This window comes from Populus alba, chromosome 15 (assembly GCF_005239225.2).
Source record: "Populus alba chromosome 15, ASM523922v2, whole genome shotgun sequence".
Classification (NCBI taxonomy): Eukaryota; Viridiplantae; Streptophyta; class Magnoliopsida; order Malpighiales; family Salicaceae; genus Populus; species Populus alba.
The window spans coordinates 5,897,598-5,909,736 of NC_133298.1; the positions used below are offsets into that span (position 1 = coordinate 5,897,598).

General features: G+C 35.1%; 2 protein-coding genes across 3 annotated transcripts; both read right to left on the reverse strand.

The window, feature by feature from the left end:
* Window positions 1–1,996: 1,996 nt before the first annotated feature.
* LOC118057119 (RNA-binding KH domain-containing protein RCF3) lies at window positions 1,997–7,097 on the reverse strand. Its single transcript, XM_035069602.2, has 8 exons — window positions 6,100–7,097; window positions 4,818–5,288; window positions 4,280–4,528; window positions 3,474–3,728; window positions 2,854–2,936; window positions 2,624–2,732; window positions 2,406–2,532; window positions 1,997–2,290 (listed from the first exon to the last, which is right to left on the reverse strand). The coding sequence occupies exons 1-8, from the start codon at window positions 6,835–6,837 to the stop codon at window positions 2,271–2,273; spliced, it is 2,052 nt and encodes a 683-aa protein (XP_034925493.1). The 5' UTR covers window positions 6,838–7,097; the 3' UTR covers window positions 1,997–2,270.
* A 732-nt stretch (window positions 7,098–7,829) lies between these two features.
* On the reverse strand, window positions 7,830–11,430 carry LOC118057123 (F-box/LRR-repeat protein 25). Of its 2 annotated transcripts, XM_035069610.2 has the most exons (4): window positions 10,807–11,430; window positions 10,316–10,688; window positions 10,043–10,201; window positions 7,830–8,356 (listed from the first exon to the last, which is right to left on the reverse strand). In XM_035069610.2, exons 1-4 carry the CDS (start codon window positions 10,839–10,841, stop codon window positions 8,345–8,347), a joined length of 579 nt encoding a protein of 192 aa, XP_034925501.1. In that variant the 5' UTR covers window positions 10,842–11,430; the 3' UTR covers window positions 7,830–8,344. The 2 variants fall into 2 exon arrangements, with proteins under 2 accessions (XP_034925501.1, XP_034925500.1); XM_035069609.2 differs by having other exon boundaries at window positions 10,316–11,430.
* Between the last annotated feature and the right edge of the window lie 709 nt (window positions 11,431–12,139).

Sequence of the window (12,139 nt, forward strand, 5' to 3'; positions counted from 1 at the left end):
TAAACAATGTCATCCGATCTAGGGTTTCATCAACACATCATCTTTCTACAAAAACAAGAAATCAATGTGTGAAATTATTAAAGATTTTTTTTATGATAATCCAGCAATATTATTGATATTGAAAGCTAGCCATAAAGAAAAACAAGAGAAATTATTAAAGAAATAAAATTGCTTTTAGAACTCTACTTAGCAAATTAACCTTTAATTGTTAACCTTTTATTATGATATTAAGACTTCATTGCATATATTCGCGAGGCAAGTTTAAGTCTTACAATTTATTATCTTAAAAGAAATAAAAAAAGAAATAATTTGTCAATTGTTAGTACCTCTTAATTATATAAATTTTAAGATAAATGAATTGAAGTAGAGGGTTAGAGAGTTTTGATTAGACATCCACGAGACTAAGATAATGTTATTTAAACTCAAGGATGAGTTCTTTCTAACTTAAAAAGATAGACACATAAGATTTTTTTCTAAACATTCTTTTTTATATTAACATGCATAAAAAAATCATAACCGTGGATTTTCCAATCACCACAATGATCGAAATCCAAGAAAAAGCAAACAATATGTCATCTGTCTAAAAAAAAAAAAAAAATTAAGCTAAGCCGAGTAGGGTTGGGTTGAAAGGCCACTAGGGGTGCTTGGCCACCCAAGCCAGGCTTGTGCGCCTAATCTTTTTTATTTTTATTTTTATTTTTATTGATTTCATCCTTTATTGGCTTCTTTTTTTTCAATTTTAATAGATTTTTAACAAATTTATTTGATTTTTTTATACAATATGATTCTTTGTAAACCCACTATAATATGATTCTATGTAAACCCACTTAATTTTTTTTCTCTTTTAATTTTATTCAATTGCTTTCTTATGCGTGTTTTTTTTTATTAAATAAAATATTTGTTCCAAGACATTAAGTTATTGAATACATTCAAGTTTATACACCATCTTCAAGATCAAATATCTATAGCCACTTTTATCTCTTAACTTTTTAATTTAGTCTTTAGTTAAAACCACCTATATTTTACTTGGTTCTCAAATAATTTTTTTTTAATATATTCAACTTTATATAATTTTGTTTTCTTTGATTTTATTACAACACTTTCATGTGTGTATATGTTTATGTTATTGTTTGATTAAATAAAACAATTTATTTTAAAAAATAAAATTATTAAATACAATTAGATACACAGCTCAGCCCATATTGCAAAATCAAATATCTTAATTTATATTTTTTTTTCCTGAATAATTCTTGATTTATTTAGTTAGTTTCATTATAAACTTTTTTATTTTTGACTTGGACTATTTTTTATGGCCAAAAACCTGTTCAAAAAACATGTATATTTATTCATTTATTTTGCTGAAAAATAAAATTATTCATTCTATAGCACAAGCATGGCTCAAATAGCTAGAGGCTATTTAAAATGGTTTTTTTTTTTTTTTAATTTTGAATATATTTTAAAATTATTTTTTATTTTAAAATCATTTTAATATGCTTATCTCAATTTTTTTATTTTTTTATTATTATTATTTTGTAAAAGTTGTTATCAAGGGAGCTTACACCATAGCTGCTTACCTTCAGACGAAACTGAAAATGAAACAGGCTCCGGGATATACAAAGACAATAAGTTGTTTTCAAGCTCCCAGGTAAACAAAGACGTTAAGTTGTTTTACTTGCACGCATCAAATGAAATTAATTTTTTACTTAGATGAATCTTAAGAACACACCTGCATTGAAAAGAATAAATTTCTATTGACACTGACCTCAAAAATGGAACTCCTTCTTGACTACCGATCCAGGTACTAACTCTTTTACGAGTTCAATACTTCAAATTGTTAGATAAAAGCTACAACTGGGTTCAGGCTATATGATTACGAGAGCTATTGTCCCTGGAAAATAAATATTACGACAACTTCTTACAAAAACTCCCATCCACCATCGATGGAATACGAAGCAATTGGACACATTCGAAAATTTAAATCCAGCTGATGACAATCGATGCAAAGGAAATACATTAAGATACAAAACAATAACAGAGAAACTGCAATTCATACAGGAAAATTGTGGCGTTGCAGAAAAACAATGAGCTCAAACAAGTTACATTTACAGCGAAATTCTTGCTCCCGAAATTTGTGATTTAAAACAGATACCATATCAATTACATACAACTAAGGGACAGGATGGATTCTCTAGGTATTAGACCTGGACATCAGGAATTCTTCCCATTTGAAGCCAGCTCCAAGTCTAAGTTCGTTGGCTTCAGTGACTAGCCTAGGGTCCATCTTCTTGTACTGAAATGAAGAAAAAGGACCGAGTTTTTCATTTGAATTTATAAGATCAAGAGATGAGTAAGCATGTCCAAATGCACAGACATGTAGAAAATACAAAAGATAGAGAGGGACTCACTGCTTAAAATAAAGCCTTGAAGCAAGCTCTGTGCTCTCTCTGCCTGCTCCGGGGTTCCAGATATTTGTATGATCTTTTCTGTCTCATCCGGTCTATCTTCAACAAGGGTTACGTTGGCTCCAGATAACTGTACCCATAATGACGAGGGCAGCTAAAAATACTATAGACTTAAGGTAAGTAAATAAATCGATGGAAACTTGCTGCAAGAGTAGGCTCACCTCACTAATCTGTGCAAGCTTGTTTTTTGATTTCGTAATGAGCTTGGGGACTGCAGGCTCTGGTATGACAACTTCAAGTATACTCCTAGTGACAAGTGTTACAGGGATTCTAACAGGAAGATAAGATGCATGTTAAAAGTGGAGATCAGATGTTGCTCTTGAGATATGCCTAATGTATTGCAAGAAAGAACGCACTGCCTAACATGGTAAAGTATAGTTGAATTGACTACCTATTCATTGTAGGAGGAGGCAAATCTTCACGGTGTTCGCTTTCATTCTGCTTCACTGTTTCAGCACTAGATCCTCTAGCATCCTATAAAATCAAGGGTTACTCACTTTTTAGAAATCTCAAATAAAAAGAACTATAATTACAGATTTCTTGAACTCAACCCCGGCTCCTTCATTAATTTAAACATTGCTCCACGATTGACACTCACCCAAAATCTAATGATAGATTTCTTTTCCTCAATGTTGTTCTTTTTAGAAAGACCAAAAGCTATATCATGCAACTGATAGATTATATGAATTGCATCCAACAAAAATGGTTTAAAGTCCATTAGAAAACAAGCATAAGACTGGCAGGAACTGCACAAGGAAGCTATTTGCTACAAAACTTATAAGGGCACTCCAAGAAGGCAGCAAACAGAACAGATATGCTTTGAATTTACCTTTGGAAGATAAGCTAAAAAAAATTAAGTTCTAATTCAACTTTGTCTGAGCCTTAATTTAAAAGTCTTATTTGCTGAACATTATCAAAAATGTGAACCAAGATTAAATTTGGTTAGATGTTTATCCAATTTCTTCAATAGCAGATGGGTACTCAGATATACAGAAAGCAAAAAAAATGAACCTTCGATGGCTGTGGTGTTGAAGCAGATTGCACATTCTGATAGGTTGCAGGAGGATCACCACCACTGTGACCTTCACGAGCTGGAGTTGGGTTATTTGAAGAAGCTGCCTGCAATCCTCCAGCAGTCCCAGCAGGGCCTGGTGCGGACACGGTTGGTGGCAGGTCTTTCTGGAAGACATCCTTGTATAAGTAACTACGAAGTCTTGACGTCACTTCAACAAGAGCATCACGAGCTGCCTTTACTTCCCCTTGAATCTGTAGAGAACATCAAACAACACTTGGAAACTATAGAAGTCTTATTCACAAGGCTCTCATTTGATCTCATGGGAACCCAGATTTCAACACTTCATTTATCTTTCATCACATGCATGGCAACTGACAAATGATACTTTAAGATCATCCTCGAGTTACGAAGTACACACCACAAGCACAGGGAAGAAGCATCCATATGGAGGGATGCCTCACATTTGTTCACTTCTGACCCACAGGCATTAAGAACAGTCAGCTAGAAAATGAATTCATGAGGAAACTGTCCTGCACTTATGCACCAAACAGGATAGTTTGGGACTCTCATCTATCAAAACTTAACTGTGCCAGTTACAACAATTCTCCGTCACAAAACTACCCCATAGTGAACCAGAAAGTTATTTTCACTCATCCAAATGTCTTAAGTGACATTAAACATCATGCATCATGTAAGTCTATGTTTCATTAGTGCTTATTCATTATGTTGTCTTAAGTGACATTTAACATCAAGCATATACAAGTCTTTGTTTCAATGGTGTTCATACGGTCGCTTGACAAACCTGTACAAGCTCATCAGTCGCTGATAGATATGTTGGAAGCATTTCCTTTGGCAGGATCTCTATCGTTGCACCAGTTAAACTTTCCATCTCGGATAAGGAGCCATCTCTTCCCTCTAAACAGCCAATCTCACTAGATGGGACAAGTAACCTGGTTGTTATTATGTTGTCTTTATCTGCAACAAGATCAACAATGCCTGTTTGAATGTGCAGCAAAGCTTCTTGAGCAGGAAACAACTCATCATCAGGACCCTGAGCATAGATGTAAACCAATAGATATGTTAGAACCTTTGAAATTGAAGAGATGAGTGACATTGCAGAGCTCAGGAAAAAAAATGAAAAAATACCGAAATATAATAGAATATAAAACTCAAATTAAAGGGAAGGGTAAATACATAACCGATAGACCAAGAAGCAAAGTGGTAAAGCATAACTGGAAGGAATAGAGCACCACTTAAAAAGACAAGCATAGCTTTATAAGCAGAATAGACACTTGAGCACACTCTATACTAATAAATAGAAACAAGGAGATGGTGAGTACCTCTTCAGAGCAGATGGTGATTATCTGTTCATCAGACCCAGACACAGGATCAGCAACCTTAACATCCACACCTATTTCATTTTGAAGCAAGTCCACTAAGCCATCAGATTCTCCAACAACTCTATTAACTTTGTCAATTGGACAAAGAATTCGAAACACAAGGTCCTCAACATAAAAGGGCTGTGCACTGTCAGCAATGGGATCTGCCCCAGCATCAACAGGAAAACCAGGTGCTCGTGAGGAATAGTTATTGTTTCTATAGTTGGGGCCAGATAATCGTGATCCAAAAGAGGGTGGTCCATCCATCAATGAACGACGTGTATTCATGTGAGGAACATAATCTTCATCCAAAAACCGTTCTGGTGACTGCACTCGTCCATGAAAATGACTGCGGTCACGATGCTGACTCTCCCTCAATCTTGATGAAATAATAGCGACAGCATTTTTCACAGCATTGACATCACCTATAACCTGCCAGGAAAGTGCAATGCATGAGGCACTGAACACGATGATTCAAATAGAAATTTTATTCTGGCTTTACATTTGCTTCAAGAGAGGAAAAACACCAATAGCTTCATGCAATTCCAAAACCCTCCATTGACAAAGAAATCTCAAACTAGTACCTTCCTGACATAACATCACATTATGCATTTTACAACAAATTCAATCATATCAAGGCACAGCACAGGAACCAATATACAAAGCGTGCAGTCATGAATTTAACTTCCATTAACAATAATTCACATCCTGAAACTCTTAATGAAAGTAACTCAACTATCTGGTTCTCTAATAAAAAAATTAAAGACACCAAACACATCAGAAAGCAAAACCAGCCACAATTCCCTCAAGTTAAACAAATGACGGCTCTTACTCATCATCTTCCATTCATTGATCTCTTTTCAGGTTTTAAATGGATCAAGCCAAATATCTAAACAACAGCAGTAATAAATTCTTTAAAATCCTATAAATTTCATAATGTCAGAATCATCCTATAATCATTCAATGAAAACCCAAGATAGTCTTAGGCCTCAATAATAAGTCAATGCTCAATACTCAAGTATAACGTTGCATAACTCCCAAACATTGCATTAAACCGATTGCATTTAAAATTGAATTAGTCATTTATAAATCAATCCAATAACTCCCCTGATATGGTCAGTTCAAGCTTCAGTTTCAGTCTCACCAACATCAAGCTCCATCCAACATTTTGTTCAAAAAAAAGTTCCAGGCAGCAGTAATAGTCAGTCATAAGCACAACACAAGAGCTGGGGAAACATAAAACCTGAACAATCTCCTCAGACACGGAAACACATCTTGGCAAGGTATGATCTCTAGGCAAAATCCTAATCTGGGTCTTTGTTTCCATCCTCATCTGCTCAATAATCTTCCCTCCTTTCCCTAACAAACACCCCACATGCATTCTTGACACAACCAATCTGGTAGCCACTCTATTCCCTCCTCTCCCCACATACTCGTCCTCATCAAACCCACCAGCACCACTACTCACCACACCATACTGCAAATCATTCTCAAGAATCCTATCATGTATCAAGAAAAGCGCCTCTTGCGCTGGCGAAAACGAAGGCATTCTCCCTTCTGGGTCTCTCCTACGCGTATCTGAAATCTCAATTATCCTCTCCTCATCACCAGGAATCAACTCATGAACATTAATCCACGCTCCCGTGTGTTGCCTTATGGACTTGATTATGCTCCCCGACTTACCAATCACCCCCCCTGCTTTCATATCATGACATAAAATTCTGTAACTCGTTGTCACCATTAATGTCGATGATGGGTCTTGTTGCTGCTGCTGCGGTTGCTGCTGCTGTTGGGTTCTTGAAAACCTGTTGTTGTTGTTGAACATGTTATTGCCTCCTTGTCCACGTTGACGGTAATAATTGTTGTTGTTGTATCTGGGTTTGGTCCTAACCATGTTGTTGTTGTTGTTGTTGTTGAGGTTGTCATTGTCATAATCTTGATGGTCATAGTAGTAGTTCCTCTTGGATCTAGATCTCTCCATGTTCTTGAAAACCCAAAGAAATGCAAAGGTTATACACTAAAGATCTGTCTCTCTAGTTCTTGATTTGTCAAAATGTTCAAAGTCTGATTCTTTCTTGCAATCTGCTTGCTAGGACTTGGTTCTTTAAGTCTTTGCTTGTGCTGCTGCTTGATTGACCTGTGTGAGTCTTGGAGAACCCTAGTGGTAGCAGGAGGAATGGGAGAATCTTAAAAGGAGAAAGGAAGAGAGAGAGAGAGAGACTGTGTGTGAGAGTCATACATTAGTGATAAGTTAGCTTGACTAAAAGTAAATAATAATTACTTAAAATAAATAAAAACTATATTCCAGTTCCTATGGTTTTCATCATATTGTATTTTAGTATTTAAAGTGTTTAGAAAAGAGTTTAGAAAAATAAAAACTACAATTTTATATTCAAATTAATATTTCTTCATTCAAAAAAACTATAAAAGTACTTTTTTTTTCAATTTATAGTAAGCTTGAAAAAATATATTTTAGAGGTTTTTTTATGGTTTTTCCTTATAAGTTTTCGACCTTTTTAGAAAATCTATAAAAGACATGAACAATATAATTTTCTTTCTTTTATATAGAACTTTTTAGCTATATAAAAGATTAAAATTATTACTTTTATATATAGCTAGTGCTGTATATTTAATTTGTATTATAAATTTAATATAAAAGCTTTCATTTCTTAGTTAACAATATAACTTTTTATGATCATTTTTAACTTAGATTAAATAAAATTAAGAGTTTATAATTAGATTACCATAAATATTAAATATTAAAATTAATATTAATATTATAAATTATATTTTTTATTTTATATATAAAAAAAAAAGTTATAATTTTCATATATTGAAAAAATTGGTCTTCATTCTCAACAAACGAGGTCACTTATTTCTATGGGCAGTGTACTAGTACTACGGGCAACCATTTTTGTCCACTAATCTCTCTCTCTCTCTCTCTCTCTCTCTCTCTCTCTCTCTCCACCAATCTCTTTGGTAACCATTCAGTTCTTCATTCATTTTTCATTTAAATTTACAATAGAATCCAAAAGGAGGATTTTTGCAATTACTACTATCTACTTTAGCAACATTTAAAGCTCTGGAAAGATCAGAGAGTATAACCTGCACAATCATTGCAGCATAGACTTCACAAATGTCCTCTAGCGAGAGGTTCTGAAGGAAGGAAATTGATTGTGTATATACTATATACTTCGAAAAAAAACAGACAAAAAGCATAGATTGGTGACTAAACTTGAAGTTTTCTTTCTTAAGCGATTGTCCACAACTTGGTTTCTCCTGCATTCCTTTTCAGCCTTTCTGGGAGTGTTGTTATGAAGATGAAGCTAACTTTCCATGCACTTGCTTGCTGAGACAAGACAAAATATTCACAATGTATGGACGCCTTTGCTGCAATAAGAAAGGTAAGCAAAAGGAAAGGGAAGTTTGGTATGAATTTATCCATCACCGCCAAAATCTACTCCTATGAAATATGCAGCTGCTAATCATCAGGTTGGCACCTGCAAGAAGATGAAGAGGTGATGCATTAGACTAAATCTTCAGCCAGTGACTCACAACATTGTCAAGACAATATGAACTGGATAACAGAAAAGCAAAAAAGGGTATTAAGACTAAATAGATATGCACATATAAAAGCAAATGATAGATTCGATGCTCCGAATGGATGGGGGAGTCAGCATTGGAGGGGGAGAGAGAAGGAAAAAGTAAAAAGGAAAAAGAAAGGTCCACCAACAGTTTGCATGTTCCGATCAGCTCAATAGCCTGACAGAGAGGGGAGGAATCTATGAACACCTAATCAAAGTCTTTGGAGTACCTAAGACAATAAAATGCTGGGGTATTTGTAATGTCAATTTGATAGCAGGTAACAAGGTTCCGTTCCTAATTCTAGTTAAAAAGGTTGACTGAATGGAGAATGATATGGAAGCAGGTCAATATCAAGCAGGGAATGGATCCATATATTATTCCCTTAACTCATTATGTTTTACACAGTGCACTTAAAACACTTTGACAGCATCTACTGATGCCGACTCCTATCATGACCCCTAAATGAGCAGGGATTGATAACAAAACTTGGTCACCTACCTAGGACTTTATGGCTTAACAAGCATAGACAAAACGAGTGTTGAAATTCAATAACGAAATTTGGAAACCAACATAATGTAAGAATCTCCATGGAAAATTAAATCTGACCAGACAATGCAATCCAAACAAAAGTGAAGGTAAATTGAAGAGCAGAGCTCATATACAGGTGAACTGATATAAGCTTATCCAAAACAGGTAAATACACACACGCACAACCAATAGAGAAAAAGGACTTCCCCAAAATAAAAGGTGATGCATAACTAAATTTTTTATTTGTACTTCCCAAAATTGTCAGGACAAATGAATTGAATAACAGACAAGCAAATAAAAGGGTACCAAGACTAGATTGATATGCACATTTAAAAGAAAATGCCAGATTTTGACAATCTGGATGAATAAGGAAGTCAAAATTAAAGAAAGGTATGCCATTATTTGAGGTAACTCGTGAGAGAGAAGGAAAGAATTAACTTGCACCAAATCAAAGTCAATGGAATACCTCTGACAGTATAATGCTAAGCCATTTGTATTGTCTATTAGATGGTAGCTAAAGAGGTTTTGTTCCCGAATCTAGTCTAAAAACGTTTACTCGAAGGAGGCAGGTCAATGTAAAGCAAGGAATGCATCCATGTTATTGTTTCCTTAAACTCATTAAAGGTACACAGTACAGATAAAACACTCGAGAACATAGAGCCATGCCAACCCCTGTCACAAACCCTAAATGGGTTGAGATTGATCCCAACACTCGATCACCTACCTAGACTTAACAAGCATAGACATATCACGTACAAAATCTTTGCATTCAGAAGCATCAACCAGATATGGTTAAACATTGACCATCAATTCTTAAAAAATGGGGAAGAAAAATAAAGGCTCGAATTGCAAGTTTCACACAAGCATGCCAATAATGTCGATCCACATCATCCCTCTGCCTTAGGATAGCAAGCACACAACAAAACAATGCATTTAACATAGCCAATCTCATCCTGGTTAAGAACAGATGGATTTCCAAGTTGACGTGGAAATTACAACATCGATTGTGCTCATACCCCTTATACTTGTGAAGTAATGTATATGTAAAAAAAAATGAAATGAAACGTAATTACCTCTAGATGTAGTTCCTGCCCAATAGTGCCAGCGAGTAAGTAGTTTGTCACATGAGCAGGTACCTTGAATGATTCACGATTACATTGCACATCTACTTTCTTCAATCTTTTAAAGGGAGAAGGTTGTTGTTCTAGCAATCCATCAACCAAATCAAGAACCTAGCAAAAAGGCCAGGACACCAAAACTCATTCAACGTAAGATAAACAAAACAGCAGCTGCTAAACTTCTTTTTTACTTCGTCATCACCAGCAGTAAAGATTAGAGATAAATACCTGAATGGTTTCACAATATAGCTTGACAGATTGTGCATTCCCAAAGCCTTCAAACATAGTCATCAAGAACAGACTGTCCCTTCTTTTGTCATGGTCAGTAGCCTCATCAGTACCATGTTGCCAAACATGGACCTCAACATAATCAAGAGATGGAAAATGAAGCCCACAGAAATCCACTGGTTTGGAGAATTTGTACACAAAAGACAACAGATTCGGCGCAAAAATCTCAACCTCGCAACCTTCTTGTAACCCTCGATCACCATACCCGAACCCTTGAATTTCTAAGCTAACAAGCTCAAACCCAGTAATTTTCAACCTTTTCAAAGATGGAAACCGACAATAACGGAGACATAACCTCCTCAAATTCCGACAACTAGCAAAAGGGTCACCAAAATCATTCTCAGAATAACAAAACCAACACACATACAAGTCCAACGAGGTCAGATTAACAAAACCGAAACCAAAAGATGTCCGCAAATCACCAAACTTACATCGAGATAAGAAAAGGGTCTTCAAGGAACCGCATGCTGGTAAAGAAACAGGTTGGACATCATCAGAAACAAACCGAAAATCCTCAACCTGATGAGCCACTGCGTAATTTATCAAACCCTCCATTGATGAGAGACGAATGGGCAAATGGGCGAACATGTCAAGTCTCCGAACGTTGCAATCTTCCCGTTTGGACATCACTCTTCGGAGAAACTTAGGAAACCTTTGTTCTGTAAAACTTTTGCTGTTGAAATTCAGGTCTGGAACAGAAGCCCACAAGTTTTTCCATCTTTTGGACAAGATAGAAGTTTGGATCGCTTGATTAATCTCGAGGAAACAAAGGATTTCGTGAATTATGTAGTCTGGTAGATCGCTCAATCTGTCTTGTAATCCAGCTTCTCTGTCTTCCATCTTTATAAAAACCTAAGACCCGAATAACCAGAGGAGGATCAGTGACACCCGACCCAATCCAGCCTATCCAGGTACGCAAAGAAGGAAACAACGGCGGTGAGCCGGACTGAGAAGGGATTGGTGGTCGGAGATATGATCCACTAACCCGACCCGCATGGAATGACAGGTGGAGGAGGCGGCAGCTTCTTGAGTGATCTGTCGGTTGGTTGGAGTGAAATCTGAAGATGCTGCCTAATGGGCCGTTTTATAGGCCCAGTATTTAATATTTTTGAATTGCTGAAGAGAGCCCAGAACCGATTGTTTACTTGAAAGTAATTAGAATTATAACTATGACTTTGTTGGTTAAAAGGCAATCTAAACTATTGTTTTAAAAAAATTAATGATGAAATTAAATAGAAAAAAAAAGACAAACTAAAAGGAAAAAAATAAAAGAAAAAAGAGCTCAAAATGAAGAAGAAAAAAGAAGAAGTGAAGTTCCATAAGCTTTCCCAAGACTTTTACATGTACTAGGTGATGCTTTTAAATCAAACTAGAAACTTTCAAATATATTTATTTCTTGTGCATTTAGATTTAGATTTCGTAACTTGAGCAGTTAGTTTGTAATTGTGTTACTTGTATTTTAAAAAATAATTAATTGTTCCTTTGTTTAAATTTTTTCTTAATTAAAAGTTTTTATGTTTTTTCTTAGGTAAAATGTCACGTGTTAAATATTTATTATAAGAAATTAAACATTTATATTTTAATTATTTTAATAATTTCATTTACAATATTACCACAACATGCAAAATAATTAAGTCCTAATTTTTTAACCATCATAATGGTTGAAATCTGAACAAATTAGATGAGGCATTTAATTCTTTTTTCAAAAAAATTTAGGGCAAATGTTGCAAAAACAATTAAGGGCTCAATTATATGAGCTTTGAC

What these genes read in the sequence shown, in the direction of transcription:
- LOC118057119 (XM_035069602.2), bottom strand. Translation starts at nt 6,837, where the DNA reads ATGGAGAGATCTAGATCCAAGAGGAACTACTACTATGACCATCAAGAT. An exon ending in TGTCTGAGGAGATTGTTCAG is followed by an intron (nt 5,289 to 6,099) that starts GTTTTATGTTTC and finishes CTTTCCTGGCAG; the next exon opens with GTTATAGGTGATGTCAATGC. An exon ending in CAACACCACAGCCATCGAAG is followed by an intron (nt 2,937 to 3,473) that starts GTTCATTTTTTT and finishes TTGATTTTATAG; the next exon opens with GATGCTAGAGGATCTAGTGC.
- LOC118057123 (XM_035069609.2), bottom strand. Translation starts at nt 11,215, where the DNA reads ATGGAAGACAGAGAAGCTGGATTACAAGACAGATTGAGCGATCTACCA. An exon ending in TATATTGTGAAACCATTCAG is followed by an intron (nt 10,202 to 10,315) that starts GTATTTATCTCT and finishes CCTTTTTGCTAG; the next exon opens with GTTCTTGATTTGGTTGATGG.